The 24,375-nt window shown below is 40.7% G+C and overlaps 2 protein-coding genes across 6 annotated transcripts in view; both read left to right on the forward strand.

The window, feature by feature from the left end:
- The window catches only part of hecw1a (HECT, C2 and WW domain containing E3 ubiquitin protein ligase 1a), a 98,877-nt gene extending 91,127 nt beyond the window's left edge, over positions 1-7,750 (forward strand). For all 5 annotated transcript variants that reach the window (XM_086305392.1, XM_086305395.1, XM_086305391.1 and 2 more), the window contains one exon: positions 980-7,750. In XM_086305392.1, coding sequence (XP_086161518.1) covers positions 980-1,091 — 112 coding nt within the window. In that variant the 3' untranslated portion in view covers positions 1,092-7,750. The remainder of the gene's footprint in view (positions 1-979) is intronic.
- Positions 7,751-8,524: 774 nt separating this feature from the next.
- stk17a (serine/threonine kinase 17a) overlaps positions 8,525-24,375 on the forward strand; it is a 37,235-nt gene continuing 21,384 nt past the window's right edge. Inside the window, exon 1 of the mRNA XM_086305398.1 lies at positions 8,525-9,026. Within this exon, the coding sequence (XP_086161524.1) occupies positions 8,845-9,026 (182 nt within the window). The 5' untranslated portion in view covers positions 8,525-8,844. The remainder of the gene's footprint in view (positions 9,027-24,375) is intronic.

Consider the following 24,375-nt stretch of genomic DNA (forward strand, 5'->3'; position numbering starts at 1 on the left):
AATAATAATGTGTTATCTGTAAATGGTACATAAGCATTTCTAGGGCTGATCTTTTTGGACGGCCTCATCCGTCTTTTATAGAAAACTGATCAGACACGAAGCTGACACATTCAGATTTCAGATTCAGACGTTTAAGTATTTTAACATTGACTGTTTGTTCTGTAATTTACATGGTCACCCCCAGCTAGCCAGAGATTTTTACCTTGCAGATAGCACCACATCTCTGTGGGACGTGTCAGCCATTTCAGATGAATCTGACATAATATTAATGGATTGGATTTATATAGCACTTTTCAAGACCCTCAAAGCGCTTTACAATACCACTATTCATTCACTCTCACATTCACACACTGGTGGAGGCAGCTACAGTTGTAGACTGACAGAATGGAGGCTGCCATATCGCACCATCAGCCCCTCTGGCCATCACCAGTAGGCAGTAGGTGAAGTGTCTTGCCCAAGGACACAACGACCAAGACAGACAGAGCTGGGGATCAAACCGGCAACCTTCCGGTTACAAGATGAGCTTCCCAACCCCCTGAACCACGGTCGCCCTAATGACATGTAACCTCTTGACTGTAGTAACCACATTCTGCATGGGTTTATGGATTTTAGCCTGCAAGGAAAACGGGCTGCTGCTGCTAGCATCGCTAGCAAAGCTAGTCTGCTAGCTAACACCTGTATGTGCGTGCAGTGTTATGCACAATGCAAACTGCCACACCAACATTTAATCTGTTTCAAATAACTCCTTTATTCACACGTAGTATTTGTACATCATCTTGTCTATTAAAGTGGGTTTAATTTAGAGACTGTTGGGACCAGCCCAGCTGAAAAGGAGGCTAATGAGCATGCTCGTCTGCTTGTCTACCTCTTGTATATTCTGGCTCTCAGCTCTATTTATGGAATGTACTTGTTAAAGTGGATAAAAGACAAGCTCCATTTTGTTTAAAATGTCTGTCTCTTTCTCTCTCTCATTTCTCAGAGCTCACACCTGCTTTAACCGCCTCGACCTGCCTCCCTACCCTTCGTACACCATGCTGTATGAGAAACTGCTCATTGCTGTGGAAGAAACCAGCACATTTGGTCTGGAGTGAGACAGACAAATCAAACACTGCACGCCTCTATGTCCAACACTGGCTGGGCCAAAATGTGAAAGGAGCGCAGCCTAACCTGTCTTAAAGATCCCGGAATTGTACTGGAAATGTTTCTGATCATGTTGGATACACAGTATGTTTGTCACTGTTACGGTTCTGTGCGTCAGAGTCTGTCACTCATGAGGATCTTTACGATTGCACGCAACACTCACGGCGTCACAGCACTTATTTTTCTATAAATCATTAGAAAATAAGAAACAATTACAAAGACTTTTTTATAATTAATATTGATCAGTCTGTGTGTACCTGAAGAATGAGTCTGTCAAATCGAATCAAAAACTTTTGTTGCATGTACCACAATTCATCCGACAATGAAAATGCTTTGGCTAATAAAAGCAAAAGCAAAGTGTTTATACTCAGTACAGCAACAGGTGAAAAGTAATGTACAGAAATAAGAACAATATGAGCAACACAGTAACACTGAAAACAGTAATTTTCCATATGACAATAACAACAGCAATGTGCTTGGAGACATGCTGGAAGTTATCTTTAATAGACAGAAAATATTTAAATAATAATTTAATAACCATCACAAGCTACTGTAGAAAGAAAATCGGAAAGAGAAATGAAAGAAATGGGTTAAAACCGTTAATAGAATTAAATACTATTAGTTACTCTAAAAAATGTTACAGTCATTGCAAACTTTGATCCAGAAATCTTCTTTTTATCAAAAGATGTATGCAAAGATTGTTACACAAATCCTCAGGTGGTTTCCTGCTGTGGACATGTAGAATGTCTAATGCAAGTTTAAATTCAAGAGAAAAACACCTCAATCAGTTTAATGCAAAGTTTAGTAGCCCTGAAGCCAAAGGAACAATTGTCTGGGTTTTTTGTTGTTGTTTTTTTTAGTGGAGATACTACAAATACCAATATGTATCTGTCTGGACTGCAGCAGCCCAAAAGGAACTTGCCTGAGGACTTAACAGAACTGCAGCACAATGGGAAATAAGAGGTTAAGGCAAATATATGACGAGCTGCAGACAATTAAGAGAGAAAGACTGATTATCACTCAAAAAACTCCCAACAGGTAAAGAAAACTGCACTGAAGACAAGGTGAATAACACATGCTCAGAAACTCAGAAACTACTGAACATCTGGAAATGAAATGAATGTCAATAATGGGCAAGCCACAAAGCAGTGAAGTTTCTGTTTCAAGCAATGTGAAGTGTAGTCTGGTACACTGGAAATCAAGAAATATACATTCACAGCATCCAGGCTGTACTCGCATAAAAAGACAGGCCCTCCCTGCAATTAAAGACTCCGCAGTACTAACATGCTTCTGATACTCATCCTGGAAGTCCACAGCTTCCGGTACTGTGCCTCCCTTTAAAGTGATGACAACAACTGGACACAGACACTCCACAGACACTCTATGTTGCATAGAGCTCAGTGATGAGGCAATGATGTCAAGTATTGCGAATGCAAAAGCAGCCATCAATTCCAGCACAAGGGCTTCTGGGATTCCTTTTGTGGAGACTAAGGGCGATTACGTCAAACCAAGCTACGTGAGCTCCGTGATTCGTGACTCTTCACGACAGAATTTATACTTGGACGCTCTCCAGATGGCTAAGGAGGACTAAAGTGGGATTCTGCTTTCAGCCTGTGGTCTGGCTGTTTGAATGGGAGCTTCTCACACTCTTGTTCGAGTCTTCCACAAACGAAGTTGTCATCTCTGACCATGCACCATTGGTGCCGCTCTTTGTATGGAGCCGGTACTCCAGTATTTAACTCTTTGCTGTCTCAAACACAGTGACCAGTGCAAGAGCAGCGTGTGGAATCTCCAGTGGCCTCAGACCAATGTAACAGATCCCTGAACTGATGTGGCCCTACTGGTAGAAATGTGTGATGTGTAAAGGGACAAACAGGTGTAACATATGCAATAGTTGAGACCTTTACTCCAATCTGTTCCACAGTCTGCCATATTCTTTTAGACACTGACTGACTGCAGTGCACCCTTGACATCTCCAGCCCCTTGCCTGCATCTCTAGCTGAGTGATGAAGCTGTGCCTCAGTTACTTTCTGCCTCATACATGCCCTGTGGGGGTAGTACTGACAAAACGAAAGTCATTTGCCTTGGGTTTTTTTTAAGTCAGGTTAATTGGTAATAGTCACTGATTACTGTATTTACAATGGATGTAGCTTTGTGGGCAGATAACTAGCCTGATATAAGCAATGCCAAATATAAACAGAACCAGGAGGCATCAAAGCTGGCTGGAAATCTGACACATTTTCGCCGGATTTGACAGATACACTTGTAGCTACTCTTCCCAAGCTGTAGGCTTTTGTCAACCTAACTGTTGAATGAGTTGTAAGGCTAACAGAGAACTAATGGCTTACACATCAAAGTGTGTTTTACCATTTCAAGTACAGCTACAATGTTCATAAAACTTGAGAAAAGTTGGCAAAAATGCTTTCTTGTGGAGTTGCGTATGTTTGTCGCAGGCTAGACACAAATCTCCAACCTTGCTGTCAGTGGTCAAAGCACCAGGTTTCTGAATGTTTCTGAAACCCATGACTGACATCACGACGTGCACAATATTGTAGTCCATTTACATCTCCCGGAAATTTTTTTTGTAAACTTTATTAATTCCCAGTTAAAGCCGACGACTCCAGTGGTGGAACAGTTCAGTTAACGAATGAACTGGAAACACTTCTGAATCATGGAGTGTAGTTTTTGTTTGATCCACTTCTGATTAAAGAATGTTTGTCACTGATTTTTATTATTGCTCCCCTCTAAAGACAATTCAAGGTTTGAACCAAACTGTGCTTTTAGAGAATTGTTACATACCTAATAAATGCTAGGTGTTTGCAGGGAAGACAACTGTGTGCAATGAGAAAGATGAGATCTCTTGTTCTGCTTCTAAGTGTTGGGATTAATTGTTCAGGTTTTTGTGAATCTATAGTTCATACTGAAGCCAGTTGCACCAGCTGTTCATGAATTCAAACTTAGCCCTGTGTTTGCTAAGTGGCACTTTATGCAAGATGAAACTACAACTGGTTGCAGCACAATGACAGTTTCTGCACAGAGATTAGTTGTTACTAAATATTTATACCCACTAACCACCATGTGTAACTGGCATACAGCTAAGTGAACAAAGCAACAAAACCAACAGCTTAAAAAGAAAAAGCTAACATGAAAGTCTTTAAATTCACTTCCTACTACCTGGCAGGCATTTTGGGAATTCTCCTGGGAGTTATTTGGAATCATCCAAGGCCGTTTAAAATAATTGGGTAAAGAGCTGTGAATGCAAAAAAAAGTTTAAAAGGTCTGACAACTTTGCCCCAAAATAAGGTTTAAAAGCCATTATTTTTATTTTAAGCATAGAAGGTACACAACAGTTTTCAAAGCACAAACATAATACTAATACTTGGCAGATTTAGGGGTGGCTGTGGAGTGAGAACGTGTTGCTGTGGCTCAAGAAGTAGAGCGGGTCATCTAGCAGTTAGACGTTCGATCCCGTGCTCCTCCGGTCTGCATGTGGGAGTATCCTCGGACAAGATACTGAACCCCAATTTGTCCCTGATGCATCCGTGTGAGCATGTCGATAAATGTTAGCTAAATAGCAACGCCTGTTCCTATGTGAGCAGGTAGGTTTGGCTGTCTTTCTTACCTTAGCAAATCAAATCATACTTTAAAGAGTGCAACTTGTATTTACTCAGGCTGTCTTTGTCTAACATTTGCTTGATGATCTGGAACCTGTCGTGTGACAAATATGCAAAAATAAATAAATGAGAAGGCAGCACATACTTAAATTGCATGGATACAGAGAAAATGGAGCAACAGAGTGTTTAGGAATACAGTCCCTATTAGTCCACCTGAGCGCCCTATATGAATTCCCCAAAGAACTGGACAAACTCAAGTAATTTCCAGCATAAGGATTGTTTTTAACTCATGAACACAGGCATCCAATATTGATTTTGACCCTTGCAAACAGAGATTTCTCTAGGTGCTCAGAGTCTTTTGATGATATTGTGTACTCTTGATGAGATATTGAGCGTCTTCATAATGTTACGCTGAGGAACGCTGGTCTTAAACTGTTCCACAGTTTGTAAATGTGCTTTTTTTGCAGATTGGTGAACCTCTGCATATCTTCACTTCTCAGAATATTTATTTAAATTATACACAGTGTCCGTGTAAAGACATTAAGTCGTCACTTACTTGCGGCTTTTGACAATGGTACAGCTACCTCCGTGAGAGTGTTCTTGACTTGACTTGTGTTTTTCTTAACCAAGAAAATATTTCTGTCATTATCCACTGGAATTTTTTGGACAAAAATCTGTCATTCTTCAAAACCAGTTTACCTAACTAAATGAAGAGTTGGTGCAACTCAGTCAGGCCGGTTTCCAAAAAGCTTTAGGTGGATAGCCACCAGAGGGTGGTGGTAAAGTATACATAAAAATATATTCAATCACATTGTTAGTTTAGTCAGATTTGCAGTGTAAGCAGCAGACGTTGGTTTATGTCTAGACTGGGTTTATGGGTACAGAGCATCAAACTTTGACATAGGAAATAAGAATTTCTATTTAATGTTTGTGTTTAGGGTTAATAAAATGCAATCTGTCGTTACTTAATTGCCTAATCCCCACCATACCCTTACCCAGTGACAATCTTTCCCTAACCTGGCCCTCACTGGTCTGTGTCCTGCTGTGTGCAGATGTAGGTATTTAAAGCAAGATTTTTTTTTTGTCATTGTTGCCACTCTACATTGTCTTACTGTGCTTCTCTATCGTCCACCCAAAGCATGCTGGGATAGAATCCACCTTCTGGTCCAGAGTAGGACTGATGTGTGTGTCAATTGTCCACATCTTATCGTGTGAAAGATTTTCACCACAGCGGAACTTTTCACCTTCATGAACCATCAGCAACTCAAGTAGACGTGTGTGAGATGAGTTGGCTGAAATCACTTTCCAGGTATCACATTTGGGGCTAATTTGGGCTGTCGGGTCACTGACAGCCAATCTAGGGTTAGAGTTAGGGTTGGTTAACATGCGCCCCTTTTTGTACAGTTTGTGCTTGCTTAGAACACCCAGAATGATTGTAATGCCAAAACTATGTGACTTCATTGAAAACGTGTCATCTGCTAGTGTCTGACTTTTTGCCTATTTAGCATGCAGCTCAAACTCAACCCAAGCCTAACCCTAACCCCCAATGTGTCACCAGTGACTTGGTGGAAGAGTTTAAGGCTCAGCTGTGGTGCCAGCAAATGTGGTGTGAATCAGATATGGCCCAGATATCACAGAATGCTGAACTTGTAGCCAAACTCACCCTGGGTCAACACTGTTGTTACTCACAAATCAACTACATGTCAAAGTTTGACACATAGCAAAGATCCCTGACTTCAGCGGCCTGTCAAATTTTAGGCTTCTTTATTCCCAACATGGTGTGATGTTTGAAAAGCTGACTATATCTCCAGAATTTCACTTTTTTTATTTTCATTTAAAATACTGTCATGAATTCGCTTCCGTATAGAGGAGAAAAACTGCAGTGATAGGTTCCACTAAAGAAGAATCCAAAGAACTTTGACACAAATTTGAGATTTTTGGAGATTACCCACACTTCTGTGAGTCAGATCGATAATTACTCCAGTTTTTGTTTGGTGTGGCAACATCTTGTCCACACATCCCAACACACACAAGGACAAGGCTGTGATTTAGTTGCTCTCCTCATCCTTTTTCTACAATCGTTTGTACTCTTATTTATACAGTATTGTATTTATAAGCAAGGGGAAGTCCTGAAACTTTCCTTGAATGTTTTCTTTCTATTTTATTTTGTAATCATGTAATTAGGAGGATCAGTGGAAGATTTTGCCTTTGAATTTGAAGCCTTTGGGTTCTTATTTGTGTCTTTTCTATTCTAAAATAAGCTGGCTGATTTTTTTTGGTTTTCTGCGGGGAAACTGTGATGTTTGTTCCCATTTGGCTCCTCTTTTTCTGTTCACCACTTTTGCTGGTGGCATTATTGAGGTTAATGTCAGCTGTGGCTCACTCTGTTAGAAATGTCAGAGCCACATGAATCCAGGAAGCACTCTATTCTTTGGGCAGTTAATGATTTTTGTATGTGCTTTGGTGAACATGTAAAGAGAGCTTACTGATTTGTTGTTTTTGTTGGGTTGATATGATGAATGCATACATCATAACACTGATATTTATTGTGGGAAAGGAATGATTACAAATGTTCCAGTAACACTTATCTGTAAATGTGCTGATAGAAGCTATACAAGTTTAAACAGAATATTGGAAAAGTAAATGATGATGGGCTGTCTACTGACAGGGAAGGTGGTGGAAAATTGTTGCTGCTGTTTTGTGTGTGTGTGTGTGTGTGTGTGTGTGTGTGTGTGTGTGTGTGTGTGTGTGTGTGTGTGTGTGTGTGTGTGTGTGTGTGTGTGTGTGTGTGTTTGAATTGATCAGAAGTAGACAGGAGAAGACCAGGTGGTGACACTAAAACATGGATATTTTCTTTTGTTTCCAGTTTCATGTGTGGTTACTATACATGTATGTACATAATGTTAAAGTTCATATTTGACTGAGAACAGGTTTCTAAATACTCAGGCTGTTCTATTGCCCCACCTTACCATATGGATCTTAATAAAATGGTCACTTTGTTACTGCTGTGTGTATTCATTCTACAGACAAAGGGGTGAAAAATGAAAAGGTTCACTGTCGATCTTTGATAAAAGGTTTTTATTTTTTATAAGCCTTATATTACATATTAAGTAGAGATAGTCCTCAAATTCATGTGTGCCCTGAATACAGGTAAGAAGGTATTGGATATGAGACCTAAAACCCACCTGGAAGTTCCCCACTCAACATAAAAACTGGACTGGTTCTTATAAAGTACTTTTCTACTTGAATACTCAAAAAGCATTTTATACAACATAAACAGTTTTCTATATCTAAGGGCTTTCTGTATAACGTTCACACACATTCACACTCTGATGAGTGTATCATTCAGTATCTTAGCCAAGGACCACCACCAACCATCCACTCTTCTTCCTGAGCCTTCCTCTGTAGATGCTTTGTTTCTCTTTCTAATCTTCTTCGTCTCTTTCTACATGTTTTGTTTCTTTGTGTAATTACTTGCGTGCCTTTATTTCTCTTTTGTTAAGTTAGCTTTTCTGTTGCTTTTGTTCTTTGTAGTTTACATATCATTTGTGTTGCTTTTTAAGAGACTTACAGTTCTATCAATATTTATTATTAAAAGCAATAGAAATGTATACATTGTATGCATTTTTTTATATTAAAAGGGACGTGAAAACTGGTCCCGCTATATATTTCACGTTTAATTTTTAATTCGCCGATCAACACAGAAGTCTCTCCCCCTCTCTCTCTGTAACCCATTCCGATTGGCAGGCACGCCTGTCAATCAACACGTGCTACCATGGTTACAGAAAACGCAGCACCGGTTCAGCTTCTAAGTGAGGAGCAAGTTGAGGGACTGACAGGCAGGACGCTGAGTGTGGAGTGATCAAAATGAGCTCTCCAGCTGTGTTTTTATTACAATGTTAGACTGAGCTAATAATTTGAAGCTTGGCCTAGAAGACGTGACATTATTCTGTCGCCCTAATGTTTTGGGTTTTGTTTGGTTTCTGTTGTCGTTCGGAGAATAGTAAGCGGCGTCATTTAATGTAATTGTGCTGACCGTTGTTTGAAGTGTTTAACGTTAGCCAACTAACCGGTCCAATTAATCGACGCCATGATCCCCGAATGCCCGCTTGCCGGGGACTCGAGAAGCAGAAGCCGCCTTCATCACAACCACGCAGCTGGACCGAGCCAGAGCCGCAGTGTCAGCGGCTTGTTGTCCGAAATCCAAACCGCCATCCACAACGAACCTTTCGCCGACCACTACACTGTTATTCCCGGCAGAGAGCTCGGAAGGTAAGAACATGGCACACTTAAACGTAAATTTAGCTGAGTTTATGTTTAGTTTCGTATGTTTCTTATCTTACTCAGCTTAGACTAGCAGAAATAGTTCTGTTTTTATTTGGCACGACTGCTCGAGCTTTGGGACTGTTCCCATACGAGTGGTGGAAGAGGTCATGTAAAAGCACGGATGTCGTGAAATAGACCTTTACATCTCTGATTTTTGTATTGAAAATGTCACGTAAGTGAAAAAAAAATGCAAGTAATCCCACGAGAATGTGCTCAAAGCAGTCTGTCGGGTCTGATCCAGACTTTCTGAACTGGTCTGGTCGCCCAACCAACTCGGGTTGGCCCAAGTCAGAAAATAACACTCACACACCCTGCACTATTACAGTGTATTATACACTGTCAGTGTCTGCCTCACACGTGCTGGTCACCGCCAAGCACTAAACCAGTGTTAACCGAATAAGGAAATCCAGTTCGAGTTGCATTAACTTACTTACTGTTTACGTTTTTAATTACTAGGCTGTGTGAATTCATGTAACTCACAGTTGAGGTAATATATCAGGAGAATTCAGTTGAGAGAGCAGTCTGTGTTAAACATTACATGTTGATAACTCTTGCATTCTCCTAATATCAAAGCTGTATTTGACTGATGTAGTCAGTGAGTACTTCTGTCACGAACTGATCTGCTGATTATAATTATAATCAATGTTGATTTGTTTTCTAAAATAAACATCTGAGCTCAAATGAATATCAAAATTAACTTCCAAATTAGTAAAATAATTAAAAAGAAAAGTAGCTTATTGGAGATGTAAGATCTTTTCTGTGTCTTAATTTTGTAAATGAATTAATTAAAATTGTGACATGAATGTAGTGGAGTCAGAATCAGAATCAGAGAGGGTTTTATTGCCAAATGTTGAGCGGGTTTACAACATTAGGAAATTGCTGCGGTGCTTCAGTGCAAACATACTGTTATAAATACTGTTATAAATTAAGCTTAGATGGACATGAAAATAAAAATGAGAATAAGAATTAAAAGTGCTAAGTAGATAGATAGATAGATAGATAGATAGATAGATATATAGATACATGATTGGAATATTGGGTTAGGGTTATACCGTTACAGTCCCTAGGGATGGGGCCACAATAATAGAAATTAAATCCCTGCAAATAACGGGTAAAGTTCGGGAGCAATGAATACACAGTATACTCAGTTCACCATAAAGCATTGTATCCTTTTGATTATAGTGGACAAATTCATCTCTTATGGATACTGAAATGAAGGAAGGTAAATGCACGTTATTATCATCACTTAAGTATACATGCAACTTTCATATGTTCTCTTACATCCAGTAACACTGAGGTAAGTGGCTTTGCACTCTTTGGTACTTAATTATGCTTAAAGTGGACCTGAAACACTTCATGTGTAAAGACTCATTTACATGATGGAGCCTTGCTCTCAAAAACAGCCATGAATGTAACTCTGTGAAGCTGGATTTAAGAAATAAGTGCTAAAAAATGTGTAGCGCCATCTTCTCTCAGTACAGAACGTGACACCATTGGTTGGTTGTGGTTAATAGCTAAAATAAACTAATGTAAGTCTAGCTAGTAACAGAACCGTCTAAGGAGCTTGGAAAGAAAAGCGTCTGGACCTCTTTAAATTTCCTTAAAGACGTTTCACCTCTCAGTGGAGAAGCTTCTTCAGTTCTAAGAGCAATTGGTGGCGAGTCCCAGATTTTAATCCCTATGGGAGTGTCCCCAAGAGGGTCATGGACCCCCTATTGATCCTCTACCTAATCACACGAGGTAGAGGATCAATAAGGAAACTTAAAGAAGTCCAGACACTTCTCTTTCCAAGCTCCTTGACTGACTGAGAACCTTCACAGGCATAGTAACAGGACCAATAACTCAGGGGAAAACAGGGGGACTTGGAATAAAAATCAGTTTAAGGGGTCACTTTTGTGCTGCCCCTGCCTGCAACAATGAGTTTTTGTGTTAAACCGAGGGTGTACCGTCCACTTTCACTGTCTGTCTCCTGTCTCAGCTGCACTGAAACAGGAAAATCCAGCTGTTAGCTCCAATGTTCAGGTTTGTAAAGCACTGTTTAAATGACAGAGTGAGGGAGAGCCTGTTTGAGTCATCAGACTAGAGAGAAGCTGGAGTCGCACACTCTGTTTTTCCACGCCAAGCCGGGTGTACCGAGCCCCACAGTCAGCTGCCAAAGCAGATGTTTGAAAAATGCGATCAGCACTGTTTTATGCAATAAAATATTCTCTTTTCTCAAACACAACAAAAAAGTTTACAACATCACAGTAAACAATAAAAGATGTTTCTGTTTGAGAAGGTTCTCAGCATGTTTTTCAGAGGATGGAGAATAGTTTGTCCTCTGACCTTCTTACCACCACAGCTTCAAATGTGTCCAGTTTGCAGCCAATCACAGATTCATGTTTGTCGTTTTTTACCATTTGTGCACCTTAAGCAAATATGTAGAACTGATTTCATTTATCAGTACAATATCACTAAAATTGGAAACATCTTGACTTGGAGTGATGCTGAAACTGTAACTCTGCATTTATTACTTTGAGGTTGGACTATTGTGACTCGTTATTATCAGGCCGCTTTAAAAGCTTTCTGAAAAGCCTCGAGTTGCTCAAGAGTGCTGCAGCAAGGAGTGGCGTGTCTAGAAAATTTTTGTTGGGGGGGCCAGGTAGGGGCACAGATTTGGAGAAGGGTGGCAGATAATGTTTAAAAAAAATTCTACCAACCATTAACCATAATTCAATAACCCTATAAACCTAATAACCGAATGCGCTTTTAACTCTTATTAGAATGAGATTTTAACCACTACGGTGCAAAGTTTTTAGATACTGCGTTGATAAAGTACAAGAGATACAATCAGTGCTTTGTCAGTGTTTACTCAGCATTCAAGGACAGCAATATTTGCATAGTATTTTTACTGACATATAGTGCACATATGTTTTGGGCAAAAACATTTTTGAATATTAAAATACAAACATTTGTAACAAACAATTGACAAATTAGCCAATGCCATTGCAAAACTTTATCTGCCTATTTAAAAAAAGAAGATAATCTTCTCACAAACTGGTGTTTGATTTTGAAACAGGAAAAAAGTGGAGAAACAACTGAAAAGACTAATATTTGAATAAAACCTGAAAGCAAGTAAATACTTGCTATGCTGCCTTATGGTAAACTTTGGTAATATTGATCAAGAACAACACTGGCTGATGATGAAATACAGTCAGCTGGCATGGTGACACTGCCAGTATTAACCTGCAGGGCTGGACCGGGACAGAAAATCGGGCATTTTGACTAGAGACTGGCCCACCAGGTATTAAAGCCATAAAGCCTTTGAATGAAAACAAATGCTGTTGTGACAGTGATGTACACTGTCTTGTTGGTATATGTATGATTTCTATACGTTTTACGTCAGATAAAAACTTTGGTTGTAAGATTTAGATAATTATTTAATAAAAGCTAGATATTTTAAATGAGAATAAGAAAGAACAGTATTTCTTTGTGCCCTCCTTTGTGTAGAAACTCCGTCATGCTAGCTAGTACGCAGTACGAGTTATTCTGACTGTAAAAAGTCAGCACAACGAAAATAAACTCCACCTAAACTTGGTTTATATCTGACCCAGATAGACTGCAGATCATAACTTCTTACCTGAAGTTCAGTTCACCTGACACTCGGACTGGCGGCTGCCTCGGGGCTCTCCTCCTGCCTCCCCTTCCCTCATCCACCTGCTGGCCTCTGTGGAAGCACCGCCATAGCCACCACCAAACAACTGAGTTATTTTTACACATCGACCTGCATCTGGCCAATCCACCACCTCTCATTGTTCATGCCATTACAAAATAAATAAATAAATAAGTCACCGGGCACATGCCCGGTATGCCCGATGGCCAGTCCAGCTATGTTAACCTGCAACCAAATCTGCAGCTCCATACAGCAATGTTACGACTTAGATTATATCTTATAACTCATAACTCTTATCTTAGCTCCCCTCAGTAGCATACTGTCTGATATATTCGATGGCTGCAATAATTCTTTAAGTGTTATTTTTTCTTTGGTATTCTAATTTCACCGAAGTTTACTAAACTCAACAAACTCAATATTACTTACCGGGACATTTATTCTGTCCTCATTTTCTTTCACCGAAAAATTGTTTCCTGCAGTGTGTCTTTCGTGCTTAGCTCTCCTACCTTTGCTAACGTGATGCACATAGCGCAGAAGCCGATGCTGCATTCACTTACACTCGGATGTCTGAGCTTCACCGTGAAAACATAATCGGACATTTGATATTTGATTGAATTTTATTGTTTTACCTTTGGGGTGGCACCTGGGGTGGCCAGTCTGGTTGGGGAGGTGGCCTGTGCCCCCCCAGGCCACCCCGCTGGACACGCCACTGGCAGCAAGAGTCCTGAGAGGGACTGGAAAGAGAGAGCATATTTCTCCCATATTGGCTTCTCTTCATTGGCTTCCTGTCGAATCCAGAATTGAATCAAACTTTTTCTTCTTACATACAAAATCTTGAGTAATCAGGCCCCGCAATATCTTAAAGACCTCATAGTACCTTATCATCTTAACAGAGGACTTTGCTCTCAGACTGCAGGCTTGCTTTTTTAAAGTAGAATGGGAAGCAGAGCCTTCAGCTTCTGGGCCCTCTGCAGTGGAACCAGCTCCCAATTTGGATTCGGGAGACAGACACCCTCTTTAGTTTTCTTTTTAATAAAGCTTTTAATAAAGCTCATCTCTTTTCACTCTCTGTGTTTATACATTACTGCTGCATTTGGTCATTGGTTACTATTAGGCCTGCACAATAAATCGAAAATTTATTGTCATCGCGATACCAGCATGTGCGATGGGCCCATCGCAAAAGACGGCGTAAACTGCGATAATTGGGTACCTTAAAATGTTTACACACGTGCTTTAAAGAATTTACCAATCAAAGAAACCCCTTTATACATTTGACCAGTCGTATAGAGCCCTTCACGGCCAATCAAATGGATTAGAGGCCTGCCTCCTACGTAGGTGGGGAGCGAACAACGCTGCAGCAACGAGTCAGAGTTGTAATGGCTGACAGCGAGACGCATGACGAGAACGCTGACTATGAACTCGTGCCTTAAAAAAGAAAAAAGAAAAAAAAATAGTACCTCGCTTATTTGGAGGTACTTTGGATTTGATAAAGACGACCTTCTCCAAACACAGGTGCTCTGCAAAACTTGCCGAACACTCGTGGCAACCACCAGAGGAAACACGACTAATCTCCACCATCATCTTCAATACAACCACAGAGAACTGTTTGAAGAGTTCCAGAAAGATAGGGCTAGCCAAACAAAGGTTGCTAATGTTAAGACAAAGAGCACAGCAGTCCAACAGCCACTTTTTCAAGTGGAACTCCTTATGAGAAAACGTCGAAGCGCTACAAAGAAATAACAGAGGCCATTACACATTTTTTTGGCTAAAGACATGATGCCTATAAATACAGTTAGCAGAGAGGGCTTCACCAGTCTGATACATAAAGTGGACCGGAGATACCGCATCCCCTCACGAAACTACTTTTCCCATGTCGCCATTCCACAAATGTACGAAACATGCCGCTGGACCGTCATGTTTGACCTGAGCAAAGCTGAAAACTACACCAGCACTACAGTAAAGTTTCCTCTCCAGTTTTGACTTGCATCATAACTACTTGGTGAGTGGTAAAATGATGAACAACTGCATTGAGATAATTTGCAGTATAATTTAAGTTATGTTTATTTAAAACTAATTCTAGAGACCGGGAAGGATGTTTTTTTTTGTTTGTTTGTTTGTTTTTTGCTATTTATTTTATCGCACGTCATATCGTTATCGCAATATTGATCAGTTATCGCACATCGCAGGTTTTCCTAATATCGTGCAGCCCTAGTTACTATTACATTCTCTCCCCCCCCCCCACATTTTGCATTTTGCACAGGACAAAATGCAAAATAGTTCCCTATTTTGTTTTTCCTTCCCACTGTCAACAATTATATGCTCATAATTGGTCATGTGATGTTAGGTTTCTCTCTAATAGTTTTCCAATACAAAGCGCTTTGAGGCGTTGTTGTGAATTTGCACTATATAAATAAAATGTAGGTGAATTGAATTCATAGAATTAGGGAGCAGAGGGTAATAGACCATTATACAACTAGACGTCCTTTTGCCACCTTTCTGGCTGGTTGCTGGTGTACTGCTTCTCAGTGTCATCCAGCCACTTGCCAGAGTCTCTTATAATAATGCAAGTTATAATTTTAATCCAACTCTACGATTTTGGATTCCAGCTATATAGCAGTGAGATCCTGTTCTGCCAAAAAATAGAATAGCCCTTTATTGTCATTGTACATGTACAATGTGCTCCACACCAACTGCACTTTGATAAAATATAATGAGTAAACAGTGGGAATAAAAAGCAAACCGAAGAAATGTATACAAAACAAGGGAAAAGCACACATTGGAGAACAAAATAGTGTCCAGTCTAAGCAAAGTGGTTGCAAACCTGCAGCAGGTGGAGAACTGGTTCTGCTTCACAAAGTTCCATAAAGTTGCACAGCAGAACAAGGACTATTGTTACCGGCTGCACTTCATCCATAGGATGACAAGCTTATTAAAGCTTATTAATGTTATGTTTTGTTAGAAAGTGTAAATGGTATTGTCTGTGTAGGTTGTCAGTCACCCAGGTCATGGTAATCTAAGGAGCTTGGAAAGAAAAGTGACTGTAGTTTAATACGTTTCTTGAAGACATTTCATCTCTCACCCGAGAAGCTTCTCAGATGACGCTCAGCTTTTCCTACATGTCTTTAGATGTAAATGCTGTTATTGATTACTGGATAACCTTCCTTTTGCTAGTGCACACAGCACATTTGTCTTTTATACTTCATGCTATATACTTACATACATAGTCTGTGGTTAAAATGAGACACCAGGTCTGTTGGCCAGTTTTGCCAACATCTTTTTGTGTGCAAGTGATCACTGAAATTGCAGTTATGGTTCTCTCTCCATTCATTTAGATAAGTTCTTGTACCTGAAATAACTGCCTAGAGATGTTACCAAGATAGCTGTAGAGTGGCAGGTTCTAGAATGACTTTGATTATAGCACAGCTACAATCTTAGCTACACAACAAAGGCTGTTTATGTCTGTATGTCACAGACCTGACATTGTGACTGAGATTAGCTGCAACAGAACAACATGAAAGCTTACATTAATCTGCAGAACCACTCTGGCCTACAGCACTGTAGAAGATCAGCTGACAAAAGGTCATGTGTCCAAGTTTATGTTCACCAAGGCACTGCTCAGTGGTTCAAATCAAATTCAAATGCAAATTTTATTTGTCACGTACACAGTCATACACTGTGTACACAGTCATACACTGGTTTGATGTAAATGCAGACTTATGTGTGGGCATACTAAAAACCATTGATTGGGGAGATGGAGAGAGGTAGAGAGCAAGGCACAGCTATATCAGCTGAACCAAACAGCTGAGATCATAGTGTCCAAGAATAATAGAGAAGTCAAAATAGGAATCAAAAGCTTAGCTCGCAATAATCAAAAGTCTAGAGCATTAGCACACTGAAACTACATGTTTGATTTGGCAGATTTTTACACCAGATGACTTTCCTGACGCAAACCCTCAGGGATTTGTCTCCTTCTGGAATCGAACCAGGGATCTATCACTTGTTAGGTGGATTTGTAAACCACTATATAAAGTAAAGATATACATTCTCATAACAGACAACATACAGCAATAACTTGGTTAGGCTCTGTTAGTCAGTGTAATAACAGATGAAGGTGTTGTTGTTCTGTAGCCATACAAGTTGTGTTTATTCCGTAACTGACTCTTAGCCTACTCTCTGCATGAGCCTTCTGAACTTAGTGGTGGAATTTCATTCATGAGGCTTTTTTGGATTAAAGGCTCAGCTGTAAACTTGGCTTTGTTTGCCCATGCATTCCTCTGTGGAGTTGTGTTTTGTTGACTGTGAACATGATCAAATGTATCAAAGAGGTTAAGTTACCTCTGCAATTACACTTTTTTGAATTTGGAACACATTTTTTGACTTCCACACCTAATTACTCACTCCTTTGTTTTTTGCTTTTGTCCTTTTAGTTGTTGTTTTTTTTTTTTTAAGTTGGGGGTTTCATGACATTTCATTATTGGACTTTATGGTTTACCTCAAGTTCCAGTATGGGCTTACAAATGTATGCTTTGAACCTCCACACTAACCTCAGTTTGTTCATGCAAACGCCCACCTTCATAAGTCGAATAACGAGAAGCGTACAACAGGCACTGAGGATTTCTGATTCTTCTAGCATGAAAGTTTTCATTTTGTAAATAAACAGTTAACAGAAAATATAGAGATACATGTCAAATAAAGGTCAGCACTTTCTTGGTGATGTATATCATTTTGCTGCTGTCTCTCAAAATGTAAATAAAATGTTTTCGTGTCTCCAGTTTTCCTTGTTTGTCATGTACACTTTACATCACCTTGTATCCATGCAAACGTTTAGCTTTAAAAATGAAAATGAGTGACTTGGTGTTGGTATGTAATTTTTCAAGACGTGCCTGAAGTTTGAAAGCTTGCTATTAATTAATTAGTGCATTTTTAATATGGCTTTCAGACCCTCATTAACGATCTACTTTTCATATCTTGGGGTGGAAGTAGGATGACGATGGGGGCTTTGAGGTATTGCTTTTATGCGGTGGGAGTCCCAGATGGCTCACACCCAAGCTCCTTTTGTAACTTGTACTATGGCGAAGCTCTGAATTACATATGGTTAAGACCCAAAGCTTTTTCCTTGATGGGTTTTAGTGACAGACAGGGATTCTCACTTAGCCCATATGGTCCTGGAAAGAGCATTACACCAGTGACTGTGCTTTAGTCAGCCAAGAGAGACCAAAACATAAATTTTAGGCTGTTAGGTTGATTTACCTGTCAAGCAGAAAGCAAGCGACTTTATCGTCACTGTTAAAATCCTTCTTTCTCTGCATCATCTTCTCTGAAAGGCTGCTGTGCCAATATTTACTCTGTCGTCTCTTTCCTTGTGTTTTCACTTCTTTGGTGAAGAGGACCCCCACCAAATAAGAAGATAAAAGAAAAAAAAAAAAGAAGTATGACCCTTCATAACTTGATGGTATAGGCATGAATTTATATTTGCCGCCATGGCACAAAAACACGTACGAGTTCCCTTCCGCGCTGCCTTTGTCTTACTATGTTGTCATTCTCTAGCCCAGACCTTCCCAAAGTGTGGAGCCATTGCGGGGGGGGGGGGGGGGCGCGGTATGAAAAGTGGGGAAAAAAACCAAAACGCTTGCACACTGCTAGCATGGGGCGCCCGTACAAACGCAAAGCAACTTCATTCTAAGCCAAAGACTAGACAATATGGTGAAGCATGTCTTCCCTTTGGTTTCACCTGCACAAGTGCCGAGGTAGGTCTCCCTGCAGGATTGGTTTTCCCTGCATCGGGAGCAGCGCTGGGCTCTCCAAATCATGGACAAACGGTATCCCACATTCTTGATTTTTAGTTCACAAACACTTGTTGTAATGACTAACTACTCCTGACATTTTGGAGATGTTAGCTCTTTATACAGTGAAGTTACAGTGGGATACAAATAATATCAGGCTGATCCTGCCACGATTTCTTCCCCGGTTCAAATCCCGGTCAAACAGTATCCCACAGCTGTTTGTTTTTAAACCCATTTTGCACAGAGAGGCATTTTTTGAAAAATGCATTGACAGCAATGTTGAATATTATTAAACAGTAAAAAAACAACTACATGTAAAATAATCACACTGTGACGCCTCTGCCTTTGTAAATGGAGGGACAGTAACTGCGTGTGTATGTAAGCCTGTAAAACCTGAAGATACTCAGATCAACAGTATTTTGTCTCTATCTGCCATTCTGCTATTCATCTCATGTAAACAATAACGTGGCGCACAGCGTGACGTGAAAAAAGGCACATACCTTTGACGTTGTGTGACGAACTCTGTATTCCTCGTCCACACGTAAACGCAAAAAAGGAGTGATTCTGTGATTCGAAACGCCGTTTACGTGTGGACGAAACAGCTGCGTTTTCAAAAATACCCGTGTAGGTGTGGACGTAGCGTAAAAGAGTTAGTAGTTTATTTTATTACTACCTGTAATTTATTGCAGATTACTTGTATTTGCTTAATTGTTTAATAAATGTTTGAGGTGTGAAATAATTGGAGCAAAATATGGGTGTGTGGTTGGAGGATGTGTGTGTGCACGCGGGAGGGAGGTCGCAAACATTTTTCTTGTAAAACAAAGGGGGGTCTAGCAAAAAAAGTTTGGGAACCACTGCTCTAGTCATATACAGAAAATGAAATTAGGTGGAATGGCGATGTCCATCTCAACCACTGTATTCAAGATTGATGGGGAAACATGGCAGCTTCCACAAATCCGGTGCCCGCTCATATATATTTTTAATAGGGTAATTCCAAGTTTATGAGAGTGCATCGATGTCTTGGAAGACAGAATTACACACCAATCGATGCATATTTATGACTGCAATATTCTAAAAGTCAAAGCCAGAATCTTAAAGTGGACCCTTAAACGTTTGCTCAGACAAGTGAATTACAGTAATTCAAATGTGATTAAATAATTCAGAGTGTGACAGCATGTAACTCAATTTGGCAATATTTCTTAATTGATTGTTAGCATCCAACGTGAAAACTGAGTCAAATAGTCATCCCAAGGTTCTTGATGAAAGAGCAAGTGGCAAGGGGACCCACAGCTCACATTACCTTATACATAAACATGTTTGGGGACAAACATGTTTACAAACATGTTTACTGTAGCTTGAAACATTTTGGGACCTAAAAGCAATACTTTTGTGGCTAGAAGATTTCAGCTCATCATGAGCATGAATGTCATGGCAATTTTGGGCTATTAAACATTTCTTTAAACTGTTCTTTTTCCAAGGTGGGCTGAATATATAGCATACATGCTTAATAACTTTAAGAAACAACAATCCACACATGGTTAAAAGTATTCATGCACTCACTTAAATATTTGAATGTGGTGCTGAAGATTCTACAGGGTCTTTTAACTTGGCAAGGCCAAGGCTTAATAATTTATCAGCAATCCTGATTGAGTTTATCTTTGCCAACCCCAAAAGTTACTTGTCTGAAAACACATTTATTAAAGTCATGTTTTTTCAGCTTTAGGATCAGTGACATCTTTGATGTCAGTAAATCAACATTACCAGTTTGCATCCAACCCTAATCCAAATGGATAGTCAGTGATGGTAGTGGAAGTGTTAGACGCTGAGCTAGTGGGGTCGCTGGAGCCTATCCCAATTGTCTTAGGGCAAGAGGCAGAGTACACCCTGGACAGGTCACCAGTCTAATGCAAGGAGACAGGCAATCATAACCACCTTTGGGAAATGTAGAATAACCAGTTAACCTAAACCCACTAATTGCATGTCTTTGGATTGTGGGAGAAAGCCGAATAGACATGCAAATTCCCCAAGCTAATGGTGGAATTCAACTCACAACCTTGTTGCTGTGAGGTAATCGTGCTAACACCTGTCCCACCTTCTACCTGAAAATCTTTTTCATTAAATGAATCTAGGGCACCCTTTCACAGGGACTAGCTATGACAACGCAGCCAGAACACTGATACACTCCAACTACTGATGGCTAATAGTTGGTAGAAAACCTACATTACCTACACATTTTTGATGACTAGAGCTTGAACTTCAGCAGTGATTTTAACAATGTCTTCATGCCTAAATGTATTACTTTGCTGCCATGTGATGGGCTGGTGAGATATCTGTGAGCAGCTGGATAGGATGGTGGCTGCAAAATCACTGTTATAGCATAGCACCAGGGGGCGATCGTGGCTCAAGAGTTGGCAGTTTGTCTTGTAATCGGAAGGTTGCCGGTTTGAGCCCCGGCTCCGACAGTCTCGGTCGTTGTGACCTTGGGCAAGACACTTCACCTGTTCAGAGAGCCCGGTGGCGCCAGTGTCCGGCAGCCTCGCCTCTGTCAGTGCGCCCCAGGGTGGCTGTGGCTACAATGTAGCTTACCATCACCTGTGTGTGTGTGTGTGTGTGTGTGTGTGTGTGTGTGTGTGTGTGTGTGTGTGTGTGTGTGTGTGTGAGAATGGTTGGATGACTGACTGAATGTGTAAAGCGCTTTGGGGTCCTTAGGGACCAAGTAGGGATAGCTCAGTAGGTAGAGTGGTTGCCCCATGATCGGAAGGTCGGGGGTTCGATTCCCCTTAACAGCTACCCTGAGGTACCCCTGAGCAAGGTACCGTCCCTACACACTGCTCCCCGGGCGCCCAATGGCTGCCCACTGCTTCACTGAGTGAATGGGTTAAATGCAGAGAGCAATTTCCCCACGGGGCTCAATAAAGTACAATAATGTACACACTTTCTTCTTCTTCTTCTTAAAGTAAAGCACTATACAAATACAGGCCATTTAGCACCTCAGAAATCCACCTGTTAAACCTAAAGACTATTTATTTCAATAATTGTGACCATTTCATCACTTCTGGCTTGGTGCATGTGTGTGCACATATACATGGACTTGCACACATGCACAAAAGCCATCTCTTTTAGGGTGTAGCCTGTGAATGAGGCTGCTGGCTTTGGAAATGTGCTGACGCTGCTTTAGAAAAGGCTGCGGTGGCCCAGTATGGTTTCTGAAAGGCAGGCCTAGACTCCAAACTAAACCGCGTCTCTCTGCGTTTTTCAGGCAAGACCACTGCTAGAACGTGACGCACTGCTCCCAGAGGTCTTTTAAGGGTGGCTGCTTAAAGCAATCCCAATATAAACCTTCATTAATTAATATGCATGGCCAACAACTTTCCAGTGCACTACTTTCCGATACCAATAACTGATCAATTCTCCATCCTCCCTCTCTCATCCCCTGCTACTTGTTATTTTAAATATAACATTTTTTTTTCTTTTGCATGTTTATGCAAAAGTTTATTTGGCTGAGAGCTGGTGCTCAAAATAATACGATCGTCATCGAAGTTAGTAAATCTTCAGTTTTCTAGTACACGGTCAATCAGTTGGTGCAGTATTGTCTGTTTCCTGTTCACTGCAATATTCATGTGCACAGCTGAATAGATGAAAGGTTTACAAAATAAAAAGGAAATGCCAGAACCGCTTAGTGTGGTGGACAGAAAAAGCTGAGTGTAGGCTCTGAGGAAGTTTCCCATTCACTGTAACAGGAAGGCATTGACTTGCTTTCTAGTATAAATCTTTGAAAGTGCTTAATGAAAGGAAATGTGAAGTAGAAGAGTGCATGCTAAAGGAGTTAGTTTCTTAAAATATCTTAGTGACTTATATTATGAGACCAGCTTCAAGTTGAACACAATGTTATCTCAAGAGAACAGGCATAAAGTAATATGGGCTGGTGTTCATATATTGCCTTACTGACCACTGAAAGCATTTTTGACTACAAGCCACATTTAACCACACATTTATGCAGTGCTTGATTCTAATTTTGTGCACTTCATGTCTGTCATGCTTGGCCAATTTAGAATTACCAAGTAAACTAACATTATCCTGGTAGTATGGTAGTAATTCTTAGATTTAAAGTCTCTCTGATTCTGACATGCAGCATGTCCAAAAAAATCACATCGCAGAACTAATATGCTAATGCAAAACTCAGTATTTTTATTTTTGAATTCTGTTAGAGTAACTTTGAATGATTCGAATCAAATTCAAATTGTATCTATTATTGTAGGGTCTACCTTACAATATAAAGTGTCTTGAGGTGACTGTTGTTGTGATTTGGCGCTGTATAAATAAAATTGAATTGAATTAAAATTCCAATATAATCCTCACTCATGTTTTACTGGCCCCTTATTTCAATCCCTCTCTGTTTAAGCCAGTTTTCTTCTGATTGAAGAGATTACACTAAAGATTTGAAGAGCTAATGGATGGGGCTAATGTGGGATTACTTGTACATACACTGTACAGTTTCAGAACACCCCAATTTTTCCAGTTATTTATTGCAATTCAAGTTGTTCAAGTTCAGTGAATATCTTGAAGTGGTACACATTTAAGTGGTGAACTGCCAGAGGTTTAAAAAAAGAAAAATAATGTACATTTCAGAATTATTAAAAAGGCCTTTTTCAGGGAACACAACATGGGTTAACAATTTAAAGCTGTTCTACAGCAATGGAGGTTGATCAAGCCTTGAAAGCTGGTGCTACTAATTCCTACAGGTGTTTCAACTTTTCTGGATTACTTACAACCCCGTGTCTGTATAAAAGCAGTGTTTGAACACACTTTGGTGAGCATCAGTTGAACAGTATTGTATTGCAGAAAGTGTGTTGCTACAAAAAGGAGAAAAAAGCAATTAACAATGGAAGAGAGACAGAGTATCATAACACTTAGTTCAGAGTACCCAGCCTTCTTGGAGTTCCTGGGTGGGGTACTGGAGGGTGCTCCTCCTGGGGACTCTGTTGTCCTACTGAGAGACTTCAATGTTTACGTGGGCAATGACAGCGAGACCTGGAAGGGCATGATTGGGAGGAACGGCCTCCCGGATCTGAACCCGAGCAGTGTTTTGTTATTGGACTTCTGTGCAAACCACAGTTTGGCTATAACAAACACCATGTTCGAGGGAGGGAGGTGAAGGGAGCCACCAAGTTGAAGAAAGAGTCCTACCGGGCTTGGTTAGCCTGTGGGACTCCGGAGGCAGCGGGCGGTGGCTGAAGCAAAACCTCGGGTGTGGGAAGAGTTCGGAGAAGCCATGGAAAAAGACTTACGGACTGCCTCGAAGAGATTCTGGCAAACCGTCAAGCGACTCAGGAAGGGAAAGCGGTGTTCTACCTGCACTGTGAATATTGCGGGTGGAGTGCTGCTGACTTCGACTGAGAAAATTTTCGGGCGGTGGAAGGAATAGTTGGAGGACCTCCTCAATCGCACCTGCACATCTTCTGTGGCGGAAGCAGAGTCTGGGGACGAAGGGGATGACCCAGCAATCTCTGGGGGCGAGGCCACTGAGGCAGTTAAACAACTCCTTGATGGCAGAGCCCCTGGGGTGGACGAGGTCCGCCCCGAGTTCCTGAAGGCTCTGGATGTTGTAGGGCTGTCTTGGTTGACACGTCTCTACAATGTTGCGTGGAGATCAGGGACAGTACCCCTGGACTGGCAAACTGGGGTGGTGGTCCCCATCTTTAAGAAAGGGGACCGGAGGGTGTGTTCCAACTACAGGGGAATCACACTCCTCAGCCTCCATGGGAAAGTCTATGCCAGGGTGCTGGAGAGGAGAGTCCATCCGTTAGTCGAACCTCGGATACAGGAGGAACAAGGCGGTTTTCGTCCTGGTCGTGGAACA

The sequence above is a fragment of the Aulonocara sp. 'chitande type north' Nkhata Bay genome, linkage group LG9 (genome assembly GCF_057382095.1).
Source record: "Aulonocara sp. 'chitande type north' Nkhata Bay isolate Kocher_YH1m ecotype deep benthic linkage group LG9, A_spYH_male_GT1.1, whole genome shotgun sequence".
Classification (NCBI taxonomy): domain Eukaryota; kingdom Metazoa; phylum Chordata; class Actinopteri; order Cichliformes; family Cichlidae; genus Aulonocara; species Aulonocara sp. 'chitande type north' Nkhata Bay.